General features: G+C 41.7%; 1 protein-coding gene across 1 annotated transcript in view; it reads right to left on the reverse strand.

The window, feature by feature from the left end:
• The window catches only part of LOC117521882 (kidney mitochondrial carrier protein 1-like), a 47,275-nt gene extending 31,895 nt beyond the window's left edge, over positions 1 to 15,380 (reverse strand). The window contains exons 1-2 of the mRNA XM_034183228.1: positions 15,207 to 15,380; positions 14,953 to 15,100 (exon numbers count right to left, since the gene is read on the reverse strand). Of these exons, the coding sequence (XP_034039119.1) occupies positions 14,953 to 15,100; positions 15,207 to 15,270 (212 nt within the window). The 5' untranslated portion in view covers positions 15,271 to 15,380. The remainder of the gene's footprint in view (positions 1 to 14,952; positions 15,101 to 15,206) is intronic.
• Positions 15,381 to 16,790: the final 1,410 nt, after the last annotated feature.

Raw genomic sequence — 16,790 nt, forward strand, 5'->3', positions numbered from 1 at the left:
ACTTATTTCATGCAATAAAATGCAAATTAATTATTTAAAAAGCATACAATGTGACTTTGTTTTTTCTTCTTCTTCTTTTTGGAGTCTGTCTCTCACAGGTGAAGTATACCTACAATAAAAATTACAGACCTCGCCATTCTTTGTGGGTGGGAGAACTTACAAAATCGACAGTGATCAAATACCTCACTCTATCTATCTATATATATTTAAATAATGGACAACACAACAGTAGGGCACTCTGAAAGAATAACATTTTCAGAACCACAACCAGAAGTTTCCTTCAATCATCATATGAGTGAAAGTTGAACAATATATTTAAAAGGTTTATCTCATAACCTAAATGAATACCTTTTCATTTTATCAATTAAAATTCAACAGTTTTGACAATCGTCAAAACAGAATTAATCTGAAGTTTCAACACATTAAAAACAATACTGGTTGGAAACCATTTTAAAGCACTAACATTTTGCAGCCCATCGTTTGTGTATAACCATTTAAAACAAGATCACTTTAGATCAGGTTGAGATGTTAGAACCGTTCAAAATGAATGATTACCTGGTTTTAAATGCTTTTCAAAACCAGTATCTTGGTGTATGCTCAGTGGTGGATCTAGGATCTGATCTTGTTTTGGGGGCTCTTCTAATAAGGAGGCACATGCACACATTGGCAGCAAAAAATGTTTTGACCTCCCAACCCATTTATTCACTCAACACGTAGACAACACTTAATACAGTAATTGTAAAATATTTTATAGAAAACATTAGCATAAATTCAATAATTTGCAAGTGTTGCAAATATCTGCACAAAAATATAAACACTTCTTGCTTTTGCTCCCATTTTTCATGAGCTAAACTCAAAGCTCTAAAATATTTCCTACATAAACAAAAGACCCATTTCTCTCAAATATTGTTCAAAAATCGTCTAATGCCCCTTTCACACTAGGCTTGCTTCAAGTTGCATATTGCTGCTTATCTAATAATGCACGAATATCTGCGTCAGTTGCACGCAGTGTGGTGGAGTGCGCGCGGGGGGAAGCCTGAGGAGGTGAAAGCGCCGAGGAGCTCAGCTGCAGCCAGATTGTAAAATGAGTAGGCGTGCACTCTGATTTCTCTTCTAGTTATATTTCTTTCTGTGACCGCTGCCGCCGGCGTTCAGGCACGAACAGTCTGTGAATATGTAGTCCCTTCAGCTGCTCCTGTTTTGTACTCAGGGGGTCGCCACAGCAATCCAAGGTGGATCTGCATGTTGAATCGGCACAAATTTTACGCCGGATGCCCTTCCTGACGCAACTCCACATTACATGGAGAAATGTGGTAGGGGTGAGATTCGACCGCGAACCTTCCGCACTAAAACCAAGTGCATTAATCACATGTCCACCACCCCTACTGGATGTGGACCATGTCATGTCTCTGGCAATCAGTCTGTGAGCAGGACTTATGGACTTTATTTAACACAATCATGAGAGAACTTGAGGAGGCGAACGCAATGAGCTACAGCCACATTTTTTTTCTTTTAATTATTCACATGTGCTCTTTGAGTGCTTTAGTTTTATTGCATTGTGTACATGGTATAAATAGTTCGACAACAATCCTGCGTGACTTATAGCTTGGCAGCAATGGAATCAAACTGGCATCGGGTAGCGTTATATTGTGTGGTGTGGCATCCAGTCAGGTTAAGTACCGTTAAGTTGCCTCAACTTATGAGAAAAACTATCCTTTCTGCGTCTTGTGCTGAACACAGAAAAAATTAAACATGTTGAACAGAATTAATTGTCTGTAGACCTCAGACAGGATTGTCTCGAGGCACAAATCTGGGAGGGTACAAAAATATTCTGCTGCTTTGAAGGTCCCAATGAGCACAGTGGCCTCCGTCATCAGTAAACTGAAAATGTTCAGATCCACCAGGACTCTTCCTCACAATGGCCGCCCATCTAACTGAGCGATCGGGGGAGAAGGGCCTTAGACAGGGAGGTGACCAAGAACCTGATGGTCACTCTCTCAGAGCTCTAGCATTCTTCTTTGGAGAGAGGAGATCTTTCCAGAAGGACAACCTGTGTAGCAATCCACCATCAGGCCTGTATGGTAGAGTGGCCAGACTGAAACCACTCCTTAGGAAAAAGGCACATGGCAGCCTGCCTGGAGTTTGCCAAAAGACACCTGAAGGACTCAGATAAATGAAAAACAAAATTCTCTGGTCTGATGAGTCAAAGAATGAACTCTTTGGTTCAGTGTTTGTGCCACAGTGATTGTGCCACGAGCTTACCTTCAGCACATCAGTGGGGTTGGCAATGGAGGAGGAAATGACACCAGCGAGAATACCACACATCACATTAGTCAGCATCGTCTCATCTGAAAGAGGAGAAACACCAGAACTGTAGAGCAGTATTTCATTCCATGATCCAGATTAAGACAATCACAGCCACAAAAATTGAGCCCTCATCCTGAACAAAGTTAGGAGGAATGATAAAACAGGCCAAGCAAATGTGCTGACCTTCAACAGGGTCAGGAGGAAGTGAAAACACGAAAATGAGACTCACCTTCAGGTCTGTCCAACTAGCAGCCTCTTAAAGCTTTGGTATGTGCCAATTTTTATTGTGCCATAGGATGCCTGGCGCAGCATAGCTGGAGCAATTCTGGAGAGAAACAAAATTTAAAAAAAAATCAGCGACATAAGTAACACCAACATAACATACAACCATAACAGCCTGTAGCATGTTTGGTTATCTATATAAGAGCCACGTCGTCGAGGCATAATGAGTGACCTGCTACTGTACACGCCCACTACTGACCAACATACTTTTCAATTGTTGGTCCTTCAATAGGAGTATTCACTGCATTCATGCTTTTTTTTCGTACATGCATTGATTTTAACGTTGAATGTTCCTCCAAGGTCCTTTTCCCTGTGCTGTGGTCGGTCGTGATGCACGCACACAGTGATCACCTTCTGCAGCAATGCAACACTGTCCAACCATGGTGCCACAAGGAAGAGCCAAGTTTTCTTACACTGAAGAGCGTTCTTCAGGGTTTGACACTTGTAACTGCTCTGTCACTGCCTGTTTTCCATCACCACTGCACATCTGTAGCCGTTTACAGCTCCATCAATCTTCTGTGATTTATTAAGACTTCATTTGTACGTTCAAGTGAACGTGCAAAATGAAGGCAAAGGGTGAAGTGGTAGGGTGCATGGAGAGTATTGGGACTGGGCCTTACTGGAGCTTTCCTCTTCTGCTTACACTGGTTAGTGCTAACATCTTAAATGGGGCTTACATATTCCTTCTGGTCACACATTTACGCATCAGGGGACTGAAGCAGTTGGCAAGTAAAAGCACCATATTTTTATGTTCTGCCACTACAAACATAAGATACAGGACATTGTTTTGTCATGCTGGTGTCTGTCTGTGTGAGAACATGTTCTTTTTGTGAAAATAAGTCTGGAAAACATCTCCTACGATCATCTCAAACTTTCTTCAATCTTTAAAGAAATAATGTTAATAAAAACACAAAAATTTAGACCTACACACACATATGTGTATACATTATATAAGTCAGCAATTTGTTATTGGTGGCCTTTATTATTAAGGGAGGGGGGTAACCTGCTGTAACACAATACTGAGTAAGGAGCGCCACAAACTGGAACCTGTTTTTCAAAGGGTGAGATTTTGGAATATTACAACCCCTGGCAAAAATTATGGAATCACCGGCCTCGGAGGATGTTCATTCAGTTGTTTAATTTTGTAGAAAAAAAGCAGATCACAGACATGACACAAAACTAAAGTCATTCAAATGGCAACTTTCTGGCTTTAAGAAACACTATAAGAAATCAGGAAAAAAAAAATGTGGCAGTCAGTAACGGTTACTTTTTTAGACCAATTAATCAATTCTGAGGAAAAAATCATGGAATCATGAGAAACAAAGAATGCTCCAAACACATCACTAGTATTTTGTTGCACCACCTCTGGCTTTTATAACAGCTTGCAGTCTCTGAGGCATGGACTTAATGAGTGGACAAACAGTACTCTTCATCAATCTGGCTCCAACTTTCTCTGATTGCTGTTGCCAGATCAGCTTTGCAAGATCGGAGTCTTGTCATGGACCATTTTCTTCAACTTCCACCAAAGATTTTCAATTGGATTAAGATCCGGACTATTTGCAGGCCATGACAATGACCCTATGTGTCTTTTTGCAAGGAATGTTTTCACAGTTTTTGCTCTATGGCAAGATGCATTATGATCTTGAAAAATGATTTCATCATCCCCAAACATCCTTTCAATTGATGGGATAAGAAAAGTGTCCAAAATATCAACGTAAACTTGTGCATTTATTGATGATGTAATGACAGCCATCTCCCCAGTGCCTTTACCTGACATGCAGCCCCATATCATCAATGACTCAGGCAGTCATCTTTATAAATCTCATTGGAACGGCACCAAACAAAAGTTCCAGCATCATCACCTTGCCCAATGCAGATTCGAGATTCATCACTGAATATGACTTTCATCCAGTCATCCACAGTCCACGACTGCTTTTCCTTAGGCCATTGTAACCTTGTTTTTTTATGTTTAGGTGTTAATGATGGCTTTCGTTTAGCTTTTCTGTATGTAAATCCCATTTCCTTTAGGCGATTTCTTACAGTTCGGTCACAGACGTTGACTCCAGTTTCTTCCCATTCGTTCCTCATTTGTTTTGTTGTGCATTTTCGATTTTTGAGACATATTGCTTTAAGTTTTCTGTCTTGACGCTTTGATGTCTTCCTTGGTCTACCAGTATGTTTGCCTTTAACAACCTTCCCATGTTTGTATTTGGTCCAGAGTTTAGACACAGCTGACTGTGAACAGCCAACATCTTTTGCAACATTGCGTGATGATTTACCCTCTTTTAAGAGTTTGATAAACCTCTCCTTTGTTTTTGATTTAGATTTCTCTTGATTTTAGAGATATTGCGTAAATGCAAAAAAGCAGTCCTATATATTTGTTTAATATGCGCTTTGAATGACATAATCCTGATCAAAAATGACTCCAAGATTTCTCACAGTATTACTAGAGGTCAGGGTAATGCCATCCAGAGTAAGGATCTGGTTAGACACCATGTTTCTAAGATTTGTGGGGCCAAGTACAATAACTTCAGTTTTATCTGAGTTTAAAAGCAGGAAATTAGAGGTCATCCATGTCTTTATGTCTGTAAGACAATCCTGCAGTTTAGCTAATTGGTGTGTGTCCTCTGGCTTCATGGATAGATAAAGCTGGGTATCATCTGCGTAACAATGAAAATTTAAGCAATGTCGTCTAATAATACTGCCTAAGGGAAGCATGTATAAAGTGAATAAAATTGGTCCTAGCACAGAACCTTGAGGAACTCCATAATTAACTTAGTCTGTGAAGAAGATTCCCCATTTATATACATGAACAAATTGTAATCTATTAGACAAATATGATTCAAACCACCGCAGCGCAGTGCCTTAATACTATGGCATGCTCTAATCTCTGTAATAAAATTTTATGGTCAACAGTATCAAAAGCAGCACTGAGGTCTAACAGAACAAGCACAGAGATGAGTCCACTGTCCGAGGCCATAAGAAGATAATTTGTAACCTTCACTAATGCTGTTTCTGTACTATGATGAATTCTAAAACCTGACTGAAACTCTTCAAATAGACCATTCCTCTGCAGATGATCAGTTAGCTGTTTTACAACTACCCTTTCAAGAATTTTTGAGAGAAAAGAAAGGTTGGAGATTGGCCTATAATTAGCTAAGATAGCTGGGTCAAGTGATGGCTTTTTAAGTAATGGTTTAATTACTGCCACCTTAAAAGCCTGTGGTACATAGCCAACTAACAAAGATAGATTGATCATATTTAAGATCAAAGCATAAATAATGGTAGGGCTTCCTTGAGCAGCCTGGTAGGAATGGGGTCTAATAAACATGTTGATGGTTTGGATGAAGTAACTAATGAAAATAACTCAGACAGAACAATCGGAGAGAAAGAGTCTAACCAAATACCGGCATCACTGAAAGCAGCCAAAGATAACGATACGTCTTTGGGATGGTTATGAGTAATTTTTTCTCTAATAGTTAAAATTTTGTTAGCAAAGAAAGTCATGAAGTCATTACTAGTTAAAGTTAATGGAATACTCAGCTCAATAGAGCTCTGACTCTTTGTCAGCCTGGCTACAGTGCTGAAAAGAAACCTGGGGTTGTTCTTATTTTCTTCAATTAGTGATGAGTAGAAAGATGTCCTAGCTTTACGGAGGGCTTTTTTATAGAGCAACAGACTCTTTTTCCAGGCTAAGTGAAGATCTTCTAAATTAGTGAGACGCCATTTCCTCTCCAACTTACGGGTTATCTGCTTTAAGCTACGAGTTTGTGAGTTATACCACGGAGTCAGGCACTTCTGATTTAAAGCTCTCTTTTTTAGAGGAGCTACAGCATCCAAAGTTGTCTTCAATGAGGATGTAAAACTATTGGCGAGATACTCTATCTCACTTACAGAGTTTAGGTAGCTACTCTGCACTGTGTTGGTATATGGCATTAGAGAACATAAAGAAGGAATCATATCCTTAAACCTAGTTACAGCGCTTTCTGAAAGACTTCTAGTGTAATGAAACTTATTCCCCACTGCTGGGTAGTCCATCAGAGTAAATGTAAATGTTATTAAGAAATGATCAGACAGAAGGGAGTTTTGAGGGAATACTGTTAAGTCTTCTATTTCCATACCATAAGTCAGAACAAGATCTCAGATATGATTAAAGTGGTGGGTGGACTCATTTACTTTTTGAGCAAAGCCAATAGAGTCTAATAATAGATTAAATGCAGTGTTGAGGCTGTCATTCTCAGCATCTGTGTGGATGTTAAAATCGCCCACTATAATTATCTTATCTGAGCTAAGCACTAAGTCAGACAAAAGGTCTGAAAATTCACAGAGAAACTCACAGTAACGACCAGGTGGACGATAGATAATAAAGATAACAAATAAAACTGGTTTTTGGGACTTCCAATTGGATGGACAAGACTAAGAGTCAAGCTTTCAAATGAATTAAAGCTCTGTCTGGGTTTTTGATTAATTAATAAGCTGGAATGGAAGATTGCTGCTAATCCTCCGCCCCGGCCCGTGCTACGAGCATTCTGACAGTTAGTGTGACTCGGGGGTGTTGACTCATTTAAACTAACATATTCATCCTGCTGTAACCAGGTTTCTGTAAGGCAGAATAAATCAATATGTTGATCAATTATTACATCATTTACTAACAGGGACTTAGAAGAGAGAGACCTAATGTTTAATAGACCACATTTAACTGTTTTAGTCTGTGGTGCAGTTGAAGGTGCTATATTATTTTTTCTTTTTGAATTTTTATGCTTAAATAGATTTTGTGCTGGTTATTGGTAGTCTGGAGCAGGCACCGTCTCTACGGGGATGGCGTAATGAGGGGATGGCAGGGGGAGAGAAGCTGCAGAGAGGGTGTGTAAGACTACAACTCTGCTTCCTGGTCCCAACCCTGGATAGTCATGGTTGGAGGATTTAAGAAAATTGGCCAGATTTCTAGAAATGAGAGCTGCTCCATCCAAAGTGGGATGGATGCCGTCTCTCCTAACAAGACCAGGTTTTCCCCAGAAGCTTTGCCAATTATCTATGAAGCCCACCTCATTTTTTGGACACCACTCAGACAGCCAGCAATTCAAGGAGAACATGCGGCTAAACATGTCACTCCCGGTCTGATTGGGGAGGGGCCCAGAGAAAACTACAGAGTCCGACATTGTTTTTGCAAAGTTACACACCGATTTAATGTTAATTTTAGTAACCTCCGATTGGCGTAACCGGGTGTCATTACTGCCGACGTGAATTACAATCTTACCAAATTTACGCTTAGCCTTAGCCAGCAGTTTCAAATTTCCTTCAATGTCGCCTGCTCTGGCCCCCGGAAGACAATTGACTATGGTTGCTGGTGTCGCTAACTTCACATTTCGCAAAACAGAGTCGCCAATAACCAGAGTTTGATCCTCGGCGGGTGTGTCGCCGAGTGGGGAAAAACGGTTAGAGATGTGAATGGGTTGGCCGTGTACATGGGGCTTCTGTTTAGGGCTACGCTTCCTCCTCACAGTCACCCAGTCAGCCTGCTTTCCCGGCTGCTCGGGATCTGCCAGGGGGTAACTAACGGCGGCTAAGCTACATTGGTCTGCACCAACTACAGGGGCCTGGCTAACTGTAGAATTTTCCACGGTGCGGAGCCGAGTCTCCAATTCGCCCAGCCTGGCCTCCAAAGCTACGAATAAGCTGCACTTATTACAAGTACTGTTACTGCTAAAGGAGGCCGAGGAATAACTAAACATTTCACACCCAGAGCAGAAAAGTGCGGGAGAGACAGGAGAAGCCGCCATGCTAAATCGGCTAAGAGCTAGTAGCTACGCTAAGCTAGCGGATTCCTAAAAACACGCAAAGTGAATAAGTTTCTTAAAGCCAGAAAGTTGCCATCTGAAATTACTTTAGTTTTGTGTCATGTCTGTGATCTGCTTTTTTTCTACAAAATTAAACAACTGAATGAACATCCTCCGAGGCCGGTGATTCCATAATTATTGCCAGGGGTTGTAGAATACCACAGAAGGGTCATTATGGCACCATTTATAGCCCATAATGACTGGAAAACAAGAAAAATTTGACATCATGTGTAAAAGTGGCTATAACTCCTGCCACAGAGACTTCTGGGCAATGGCAAAACACCAGTTTGCTTACAGAGCAAACAGATCAACCAAGGATGCCATAGCCATTGACCTACACACCATGCTGAGCCACTTGGAACACTGGGAGAGCAACGTCAGGATGCTCTTCAGCGACTACAGCTCAGCCTTCAATACAATCATCCCAGACATCTTGATGGCAAAGTGTCTGACCTGGGACTTCGCCCACTCACCCGCTCCTGGATTAAGGACCTTCTCACCAACCAGCCCCAGACAGTGAAACTCAGACCCCGTCTCTCCTCCACCCAGACACCCCACAACCGTGCGTGATGAAGCCCCTACTCTACAACCGCTACACCTCTGACTGCAGACCTGACCACACCAGCAACACCACAGTGAAGGTTGCAGGTGACACAACAGCGGTGGGGCTGATCTCAGACAAGTTGGCCTACAGGGATGAGGTCCTGAAATTAACCACTAGACCATCACCTTGGGGTTAGGTGAGGCAAGGTCCTTAATCCCCTATTGCTCCCGGTGTGTAGTGAGCGTCTTGTATGGCAACACCCTGACATCGGGGTGAATGTGAGTTATAATTGTAAAGTGCTCTGAGCGTCTGATGCAGATGGAAGAGCGCTATATAATGCAGTCCATTACCATTTGCAGAGTGCTCAGGAAGAACAATGTCACTGAGAAGCTGCTGGTGATCTACCGCTCCTCCACTGAGTGCATCTCCCGCTGCACCGAGGCTGACCGGAGAAGGCTCCACAGACTGGTTTAAGATGTAAGTGCGTAAGATCATCAGCTGCCCCCTCCCTTCCCTGAAAGACATTTACACCTCCCACTCATCTCACTTCCCAACTGTTTGACCTGTTGCCCTCTGGCATCAGAACCAAGACTAACAGACTCAGAGCCAACTTCCCACTACACTAAATGCACACATGCCCCCCACCTCTCATACACCAAAGCCTCCCCACTCCCCATGCATTGCTCATACACATGCAGACTCACTCACCCCCCCCCCCCCCCCACCCACCCACCACCATACAAGACAACGTGCAATAACAGCAATAAGTTCATGTGCAATAGAGGTCACTGACAATTCCACACTTTCATACCTCACACTGTTACTATAAGCACGTGTGAATTTGTTTTATTACAAACTGTGCTTATTACACAACATCTTGTTGCATGTTGCTTGCTATGCAAACGCTACAATTTCCTACAGTTACACCATTTTTTGTTTTATCTTTTCCCAGCACCTTGAAGCAGCCCTTCAAATTTTGTTCTACTTGCATTAATTTGTTCCTGTACAGTGACAATGATGATGATGGCACCATGGCATTGTTGTTAGCACTGTTGCCTAACAAAAAGAAGATTGTGGGATCACTTCCCACCCAGTCCTTTCTGTGTGGAGTTTGCATGTTCTCCCTGTGTTTGCGTGGGTTCCCTCCAGCGGCTCCAGCTTCCTCCCACTTACAAAGACAAGTAGGTTATATGAATTGGAAACTTTAATTTGCCCGTGTGTGTAACCGAGATTGTCTGTCTCCATGTCGCCCTGTGACAGACTTGCATCCTGTTCAGGATAGAGTCCCTTTATTCACAGGGTAGCGACATGATGAGCGGGGGAAAAAAACAAAACAAAACACAGTCACGTGACTCATGCTGCCATCTTGGGGCCAAAATAGCATTCACTGTTAATCTATCTGCATGCAAACCCAGCTATTTTATTTATTTATTGGCTGAAAATGCCAGGTTGTTATGCGTTTGGATGCACAAATAGACACAAGGAGTTCAAGATGTACAGATTCCCTTCAGATCTGAATAGAAGAAAAATTTTGGAAAATAAATTCAGCCGTGTGGAATGGAAGCGACTGCAACGTCAAAGTTTTGAGAGGTAAATTTAGTGTTCATTCCTATGTACAGGAAAACTCACCTAAACCATCATGGTATAAACCCGATGCTTTTGTATGGTTTTCCATGTAATAAACAATGGATGTGCGCTCACATCGGATAAAATGTCCTGTTCGATCGCACTGCATTTCCATTAAAAACCTCTTGCATGTACCGGACAGAGCAGTCTGAACATGCCCAGCAACACAGGTACAAAATTAAAGTTCAGCGCTGACACTCATCGATTTGAGGAAAGTGGGCCCGGAGTCATTTCCGTGATTAAAAGCCAGACCATTTATTTTTTCAAACTGAACTCAAACTGACCCACAGTCTGACGTGCATCTGTTAAATCAGACACCACAAAAGGCTGCAATTTGGTACTTTTCTGCTTTCGCTCTTTCCTCCCATATTTTAATATTTTTTGCACTGCGCATACTGATTACATAATGGATTGGAAAAGTCTGCAAAGTTACAACACTGAGTCCTTTGAACTGGAGGTGATGATTGTAGAAAGAAAAGCTGGCTGAGGGACAAATTAGTCCATAATAAAGCATAATCCAGCAATGGAGAACTTTAAAACTGTCACACAAGTCGGCATCATGACAGAGTTACAGCTGTGCAAAGGTATAAATCACACTTTAAATTAATTAAATAAATTATCATAAATTGTGAATTCATGTCAATTTGATAGCTTAACTATTTTTATATTTATTTTGATAGTACCTGTACATGTTACTGTATGTGGTTAACTGATTTTAAAAAAATGTTGAAAACATAAAAGGTGTATTCAGTAGTTCAGCACACTTGGACCAAATATGGCACCATGTTCTCTGTTGACACTAACCTCTGAATGAAGGGACCCTAGTTCAGGGTGTACCCCCCCCCACCCACACACACACACACACACACACACACACACACACACACACCCCCACCCCCTATGACTGCTGGGATAGACTCCAGCCCCCGGGACCCTTGATTGGAATAAGCGGGTACAGAAGATGGATGAAACAATCTGGGCATACAACACACTTCACAGTGTATTATTATTATGACTCTATTGGGCTGTATGGGAGCATGTCTAATGTATTTGAACCTGTAAAATGCTTTAAAACTTGTTGTTTGATGAAGCTGTTGAAGTAGCACGCCAGCTTCTTGTTTAGGGTTCAACACAACATTGTCTTTGATTCAAAGCTTCAAGTACTCCAGGGTGCTTCAGCTGCATCCCTTACTTTGAAATATAGGATATCCTACCTTGATATACAACATTATCAATCGATATTAGTTCACAGTTGGCTTTTTTGTTTTGAATTCAGCCTTCAAAGTCTTTCGCTTCAAAGCTTTGAAGTGCGTGCTAAGATTCCAAAGAATAATTTGCACTGATCTTTGCTTTGAATTCTGTGATGTCATATAACAACTGCACATGCACACAAATGAAATAAGACAAAAGTATCTGGAAGCTGGGCTTTGGAACACAAAGGCTGTGGAGGTCGCAGGCGTACCAACATTTTTTCAAGCCATAATTTGCGCTCTTGAGATATCCCATAATCCCTTGTGCACCAGAGTCACTGCCGTCTAAATACCACAGAGAAACCATATGACGACAATTGCAAATGAACATTAAACTACCGAAATGTGTTTTTTATGCTTTTCATCATGCTAATAAGAGACTGCATGCATGAGACCCTGAAAAATACAGCCCGACCGTAATGGATCTCTTGAGGCCTATGCCGATAACGATATTTGGATGAAAAAAATGCAGATAATTGATAAATCGGCTGATTTGCCGATAGCCGATAAATCAGCCGATATTATTTTTTTAATGAATAAAATGTTCTTTTTTGGACCATTAACAAAAAAGGTATGAGCTAAAAGTGGAAGCTTTGTCCTCATACTGATTAACTTTATAACAGAGAAGAATTTTCAAGTTCAAAAAATACAATCAAGAATAAAACCTTTGTGAAATTAGCAAATACATATCCTTAAAAAGAGTTGTGAAATACATCTGATCTTGTACCTCTTGTTGCTGCAACTTAGACATAGGTTCAGGATAAGGATATATACTCAACAAAAATATAAACGCAGCACTTTTGGTTTTGCTCCCATTTTGTATGAGATGAACTCAAAGATCTAAAACTTTTTCCACATACACAATATCACCATTTCCCTCAAATATTGTTCACAAACCAGTCGAAATCTGTGATAGTGAGCACTTCTCCTTTGCTGAGATAATCCATCCCACCTCACAGGTGTGCCATACCAAGATGCTGATTAGACACCATGATTAGTGCACAGGTGTGCCTTAGACTGTCCACAATAAAAGGCCACTCTGAAAGGTGCAGTTTTGTTTTATTGGGGGGGATACCAGTCAGTATCTGGTGTGACCACCATTTGCCTCATGCAGTGCAACACATCTCCTTCGCATCATCCGTGAAGAGAACGCCTCTCCAACATGCCAAACGCCAGCGAATGTGAGCATTTGCCCACTCAAGTCGGTTACGACGACGAACTGGAGTCAGGTCGAGACCCCAATGAGGACGACGAGCATGCAGATGAGCTTCCCTGAGACGGTTTCTGACAGTTTGTGCAGAAATTCTTTGGTTATGCAAACCGATTGTTTCAGCAGCTGTCCGAGTGGCTGGTCTCAGACGATCTTGGAGGTGAACATGCTGGATGTGGAGGTCCTGGGCTGGTGTGGTTACACGTGGTCTGCGGTTGTGAGGCTGGTTGGATGTACTGCCAAATTCTCTGAAACGACTTTGGAGACGGCTTATGGTAGAGACATGAACATTCAATACACGAGCAACAGCTCTGGTTGACATTCCTGCTGTCAGCATGCCAACTGCACACTCCCTCAAATCTTGCGACATCTGTGGCATTGTGCTGTGTGATAAAACTGCACCTTTTAGAGTGGCCTTTTATTGTGGGCAGTCTAAGGCACACCTGTGCACTAATCATGGTGTCTAATCAGCATCTTGGTATGGCACACCTGTGAGGTGGGATGGATTATCTCAGCAAAGGAGAAGTGCTCACTGTCGCAGATTTAGACTGGTTTGTGAACAATATTTGAGGGAAATGGTGATATTGTGTATGTGGAAAAAGTTTTAGATCTTTGAGTTCATCTCATACAAAATGGGAGCAAAACCAAAAGTGTTGCGTTTTTATTTTTGTTGAGTGTAGATCCTTATAAACTTACTTGTATGCTTTTGTCAGCCGATCAGTGCAGTGTGACGGCGAACTACGGGGGCCGGTGATGAACACATTTAAGCAGGGGTGTAAGCAGCTCTCAGTTGAATGGAGTCAGAGCTCCATCTACTGGACAAACGGTACAAGGACATTTTACATTGCCGACACAAACATTATTTCAGTAACTGTTCTGTTTGTGAGAAATTATCGCGTTCTATCGGCAAAATTTCATCCGACAGTGAGTACTGTGAAAAGGGCTTATATCGGCCGATATATCAGTCGGGCTCTACTGAAAACTTGCGAATAAACGCAAACCGAATTTCATACATTTCATATATATATATATATATATATATATATATAAAACTCTGGAACAAACAGGACAAACAGTGTTGTAAAGGATATATAAGCAGTAAGCAGGACATTAAAGAGCAAACTTCACTTTCACCCAGAATGACATGAACAGAAAGCAATCGCGGCTCACAGTGATTCCCATTGAAAATAACGGTGAAACAACCTGAGCTTCTCGCATGTTTACATAAAACAAACACAATTATAAAATAAAAATACAAATTATTAGTTGGGTGAATACGGTTTTAAAAAGGAATAGTTTGCATCATGTATCATGCTTAGTTATGTTACAGAGTAACATATGTCACGTGTCATAGAATCCAATGGATGCTGATATTGTTTAACCTTTACTTTGCAAACCAAGCACAGTCAAAACTCTTCCATTTATTAATCCTATTAGCTCAACCACTAATTTGCACCACTTTTTACCAAAATTGGAGCAACTTTAACTTTTGACCCCTGTATAAACTGAAATTGACCTTTCTCAGTGTTCTTGCTGTTTTTACCCCATAACTCCATAACATTCATTCACAGATAGTCCAAACTATACCTTTTTGGAATCTTTATGATCAGACAAATAATACGGAATACCTTTCAATATGATTGGAGCATTTTTAAATTTTGACACCTGTACTTCTTGGTCACCTATTGAAAGTTCACGTGGGTACCCGGCATTTTTAAAAGAGTAATGTCTAAGGAGTATGTGTGCCAAATTTGGTGCTTGCATCACCATTTGAAGCATTTTTTTTCAGTTATCCGCTGCACTATTATATTTATTGTGTTGCAGAACGTATTTATTTTCTCAATATTTGGAGGGGGCGCCCTCTAGTGACCAGCAGTAATAAGGCGGCGGACTGACCCTGAATAGAGCGCGCGCAGACCCTCCTCTCTTCCTATCCTCACTATCGCGTGCAGCATGCCTCTGTAGCGGATCTCTCGATATTTACTGTCCCCCACTTGTCCTTGCACTTGAAGACGAGTCTTTGCCAAATCGATGGGAAAAGTCCCTGAAACAGACAGGATAAGATGTTTTACTTTCAACAAGCCTGCACTAGAGTCAAAAAGCCACACAGCTCGGCCTCGCGCCGCCGCCCCGCTCCTTTTATCACTCACCGCATTCCGCCGTCACAGAAGCCACTCCGCCGAAAACAAACGGCTTCCAGCTGACGTTTGTCATTTTTTACTGCTATCTACCGACTGACAAGAAAGCGGCGTTTGAGGAAACTGCAAACGAGGACAAATACTCCAAACACGGCTAAGGAATCCTACTGCAGCGCGGCTCCGCCTCCTACTACTGCTGTTGACGAAAGCTCCGCCCAGCGCTGACTGCTGGCTCCGCCCTCTGAGAGTTTGGGGACGTAACAGAAGCAAATTTTACCAAAATAAACATAAGGAACGCGCTATAAGGAAGCAGGAGGAAAATAACTCCAAGGCATTCTGTGGTACGGCGGCGTTTTAGGGCCACATTGACCTTTTTTGTTGTTGTTGTTTTATAGCTGTCATTTTGGGCGACTGGGCATGGACGTCGGGCCTCTTGAAAATGCATACCGCCCCCCAAAAGCATGTTATTGTATTAATACTTGCGTTATGATGTTGACACTTTAGTTTCGCTTCTCTACGTTCAGTCCACAGCTCCCGTTAGACCATAGTGGTTGTGTAAACACCGCTCCTCTCACTTCGCTTATGCTGACTTTGCCCGTTGTCTGCTGCTGTGACTTGTTGCGCTTTTCTGGCTACATGATGGCAGAGAGGAAGAGGAGCAGCACCGCATGGAGCTATTTTACAACAGCAGACAAAAACCCTGCAAGCTGTGACGTCTGCGGAAAACAAATCCATTACTGTATAACAATATTTGGATATTGTTACATTGTTTCTGAACAAAAATCTTAACTGAAAAAGTAAAATTTAAATGTCAAATATTTTGATTTCATTAAAAAGTACATTTTAATTGCCTTAAATGTTTGTCCTGTGTTTTATTATCATCATAATCATGGTCAACTAATTAAAAGAAAAAGATAAAGTCAACACAGTGTTGTGGGAATGAGGTACTAAATACGCATGCGTCACCACAGTGGGCTGTGGTGGAGGTTTTGATGCTTTGCCAGAAAACCTCTCACTTCTGAGTTTGTAGCAGTGCACCAGGGAATGGCAGATAATAAAATGATTGTTTTTGTCATGCAGAAGTTTGCATGTTCTCCCCGTGTTTGCGTGGGTTTCCTCCGGGTGCTCCGGTTTCCTCCCACATCCAAAGACATGCGGGTTAGGTGGATTGAAATCTTAAAAAAAAAAAATTGTCCGTAGGTGTGTGTGTGTGTGGCTGTGTTTGTGTTTGTTTGTCTATTTGTGGCCCTGCGACAGACTGGTGTCCTGTCCTGGGTGTACCTCGCCTCATGCTCTATGACTGCTGGGATATGCTCCAGCTCCCCGCGACCCTTAATTGGACTAAGCGGTGGAAGATGAATGAATGGATGAATGTTTTTGTCATGTTTTGCCCCAAACACACCCACAAGAAATTAATCAATTTGCAACAACTAGCCGTAAAAGTCAGGTATGATTTGACATTTTCTTTTAGTTGATTCAGATTTTCATGGCTTTTAAAAAACAGAGGCAGGGTACCCTTGAATAGATTGTTTCGCTGAGGACAGAGATCAAACAGTTCCATGTTCACGCACCTCCCTTCACCTAAGTGTTTTGAAT

Source organism: Thalassophryne amazonica, chromosome 12, assembly GCF_902500255.1.
Source record: "Thalassophryne amazonica chromosome 12, fThaAma1.1, whole genome shotgun sequence".
NCBI classification, from domain to species: Eukaryota; Metazoa; Chordata; class Actinopteri; order Batrachoidiformes; family Batrachoididae; genus Thalassophryne; species Thalassophryne amazonica.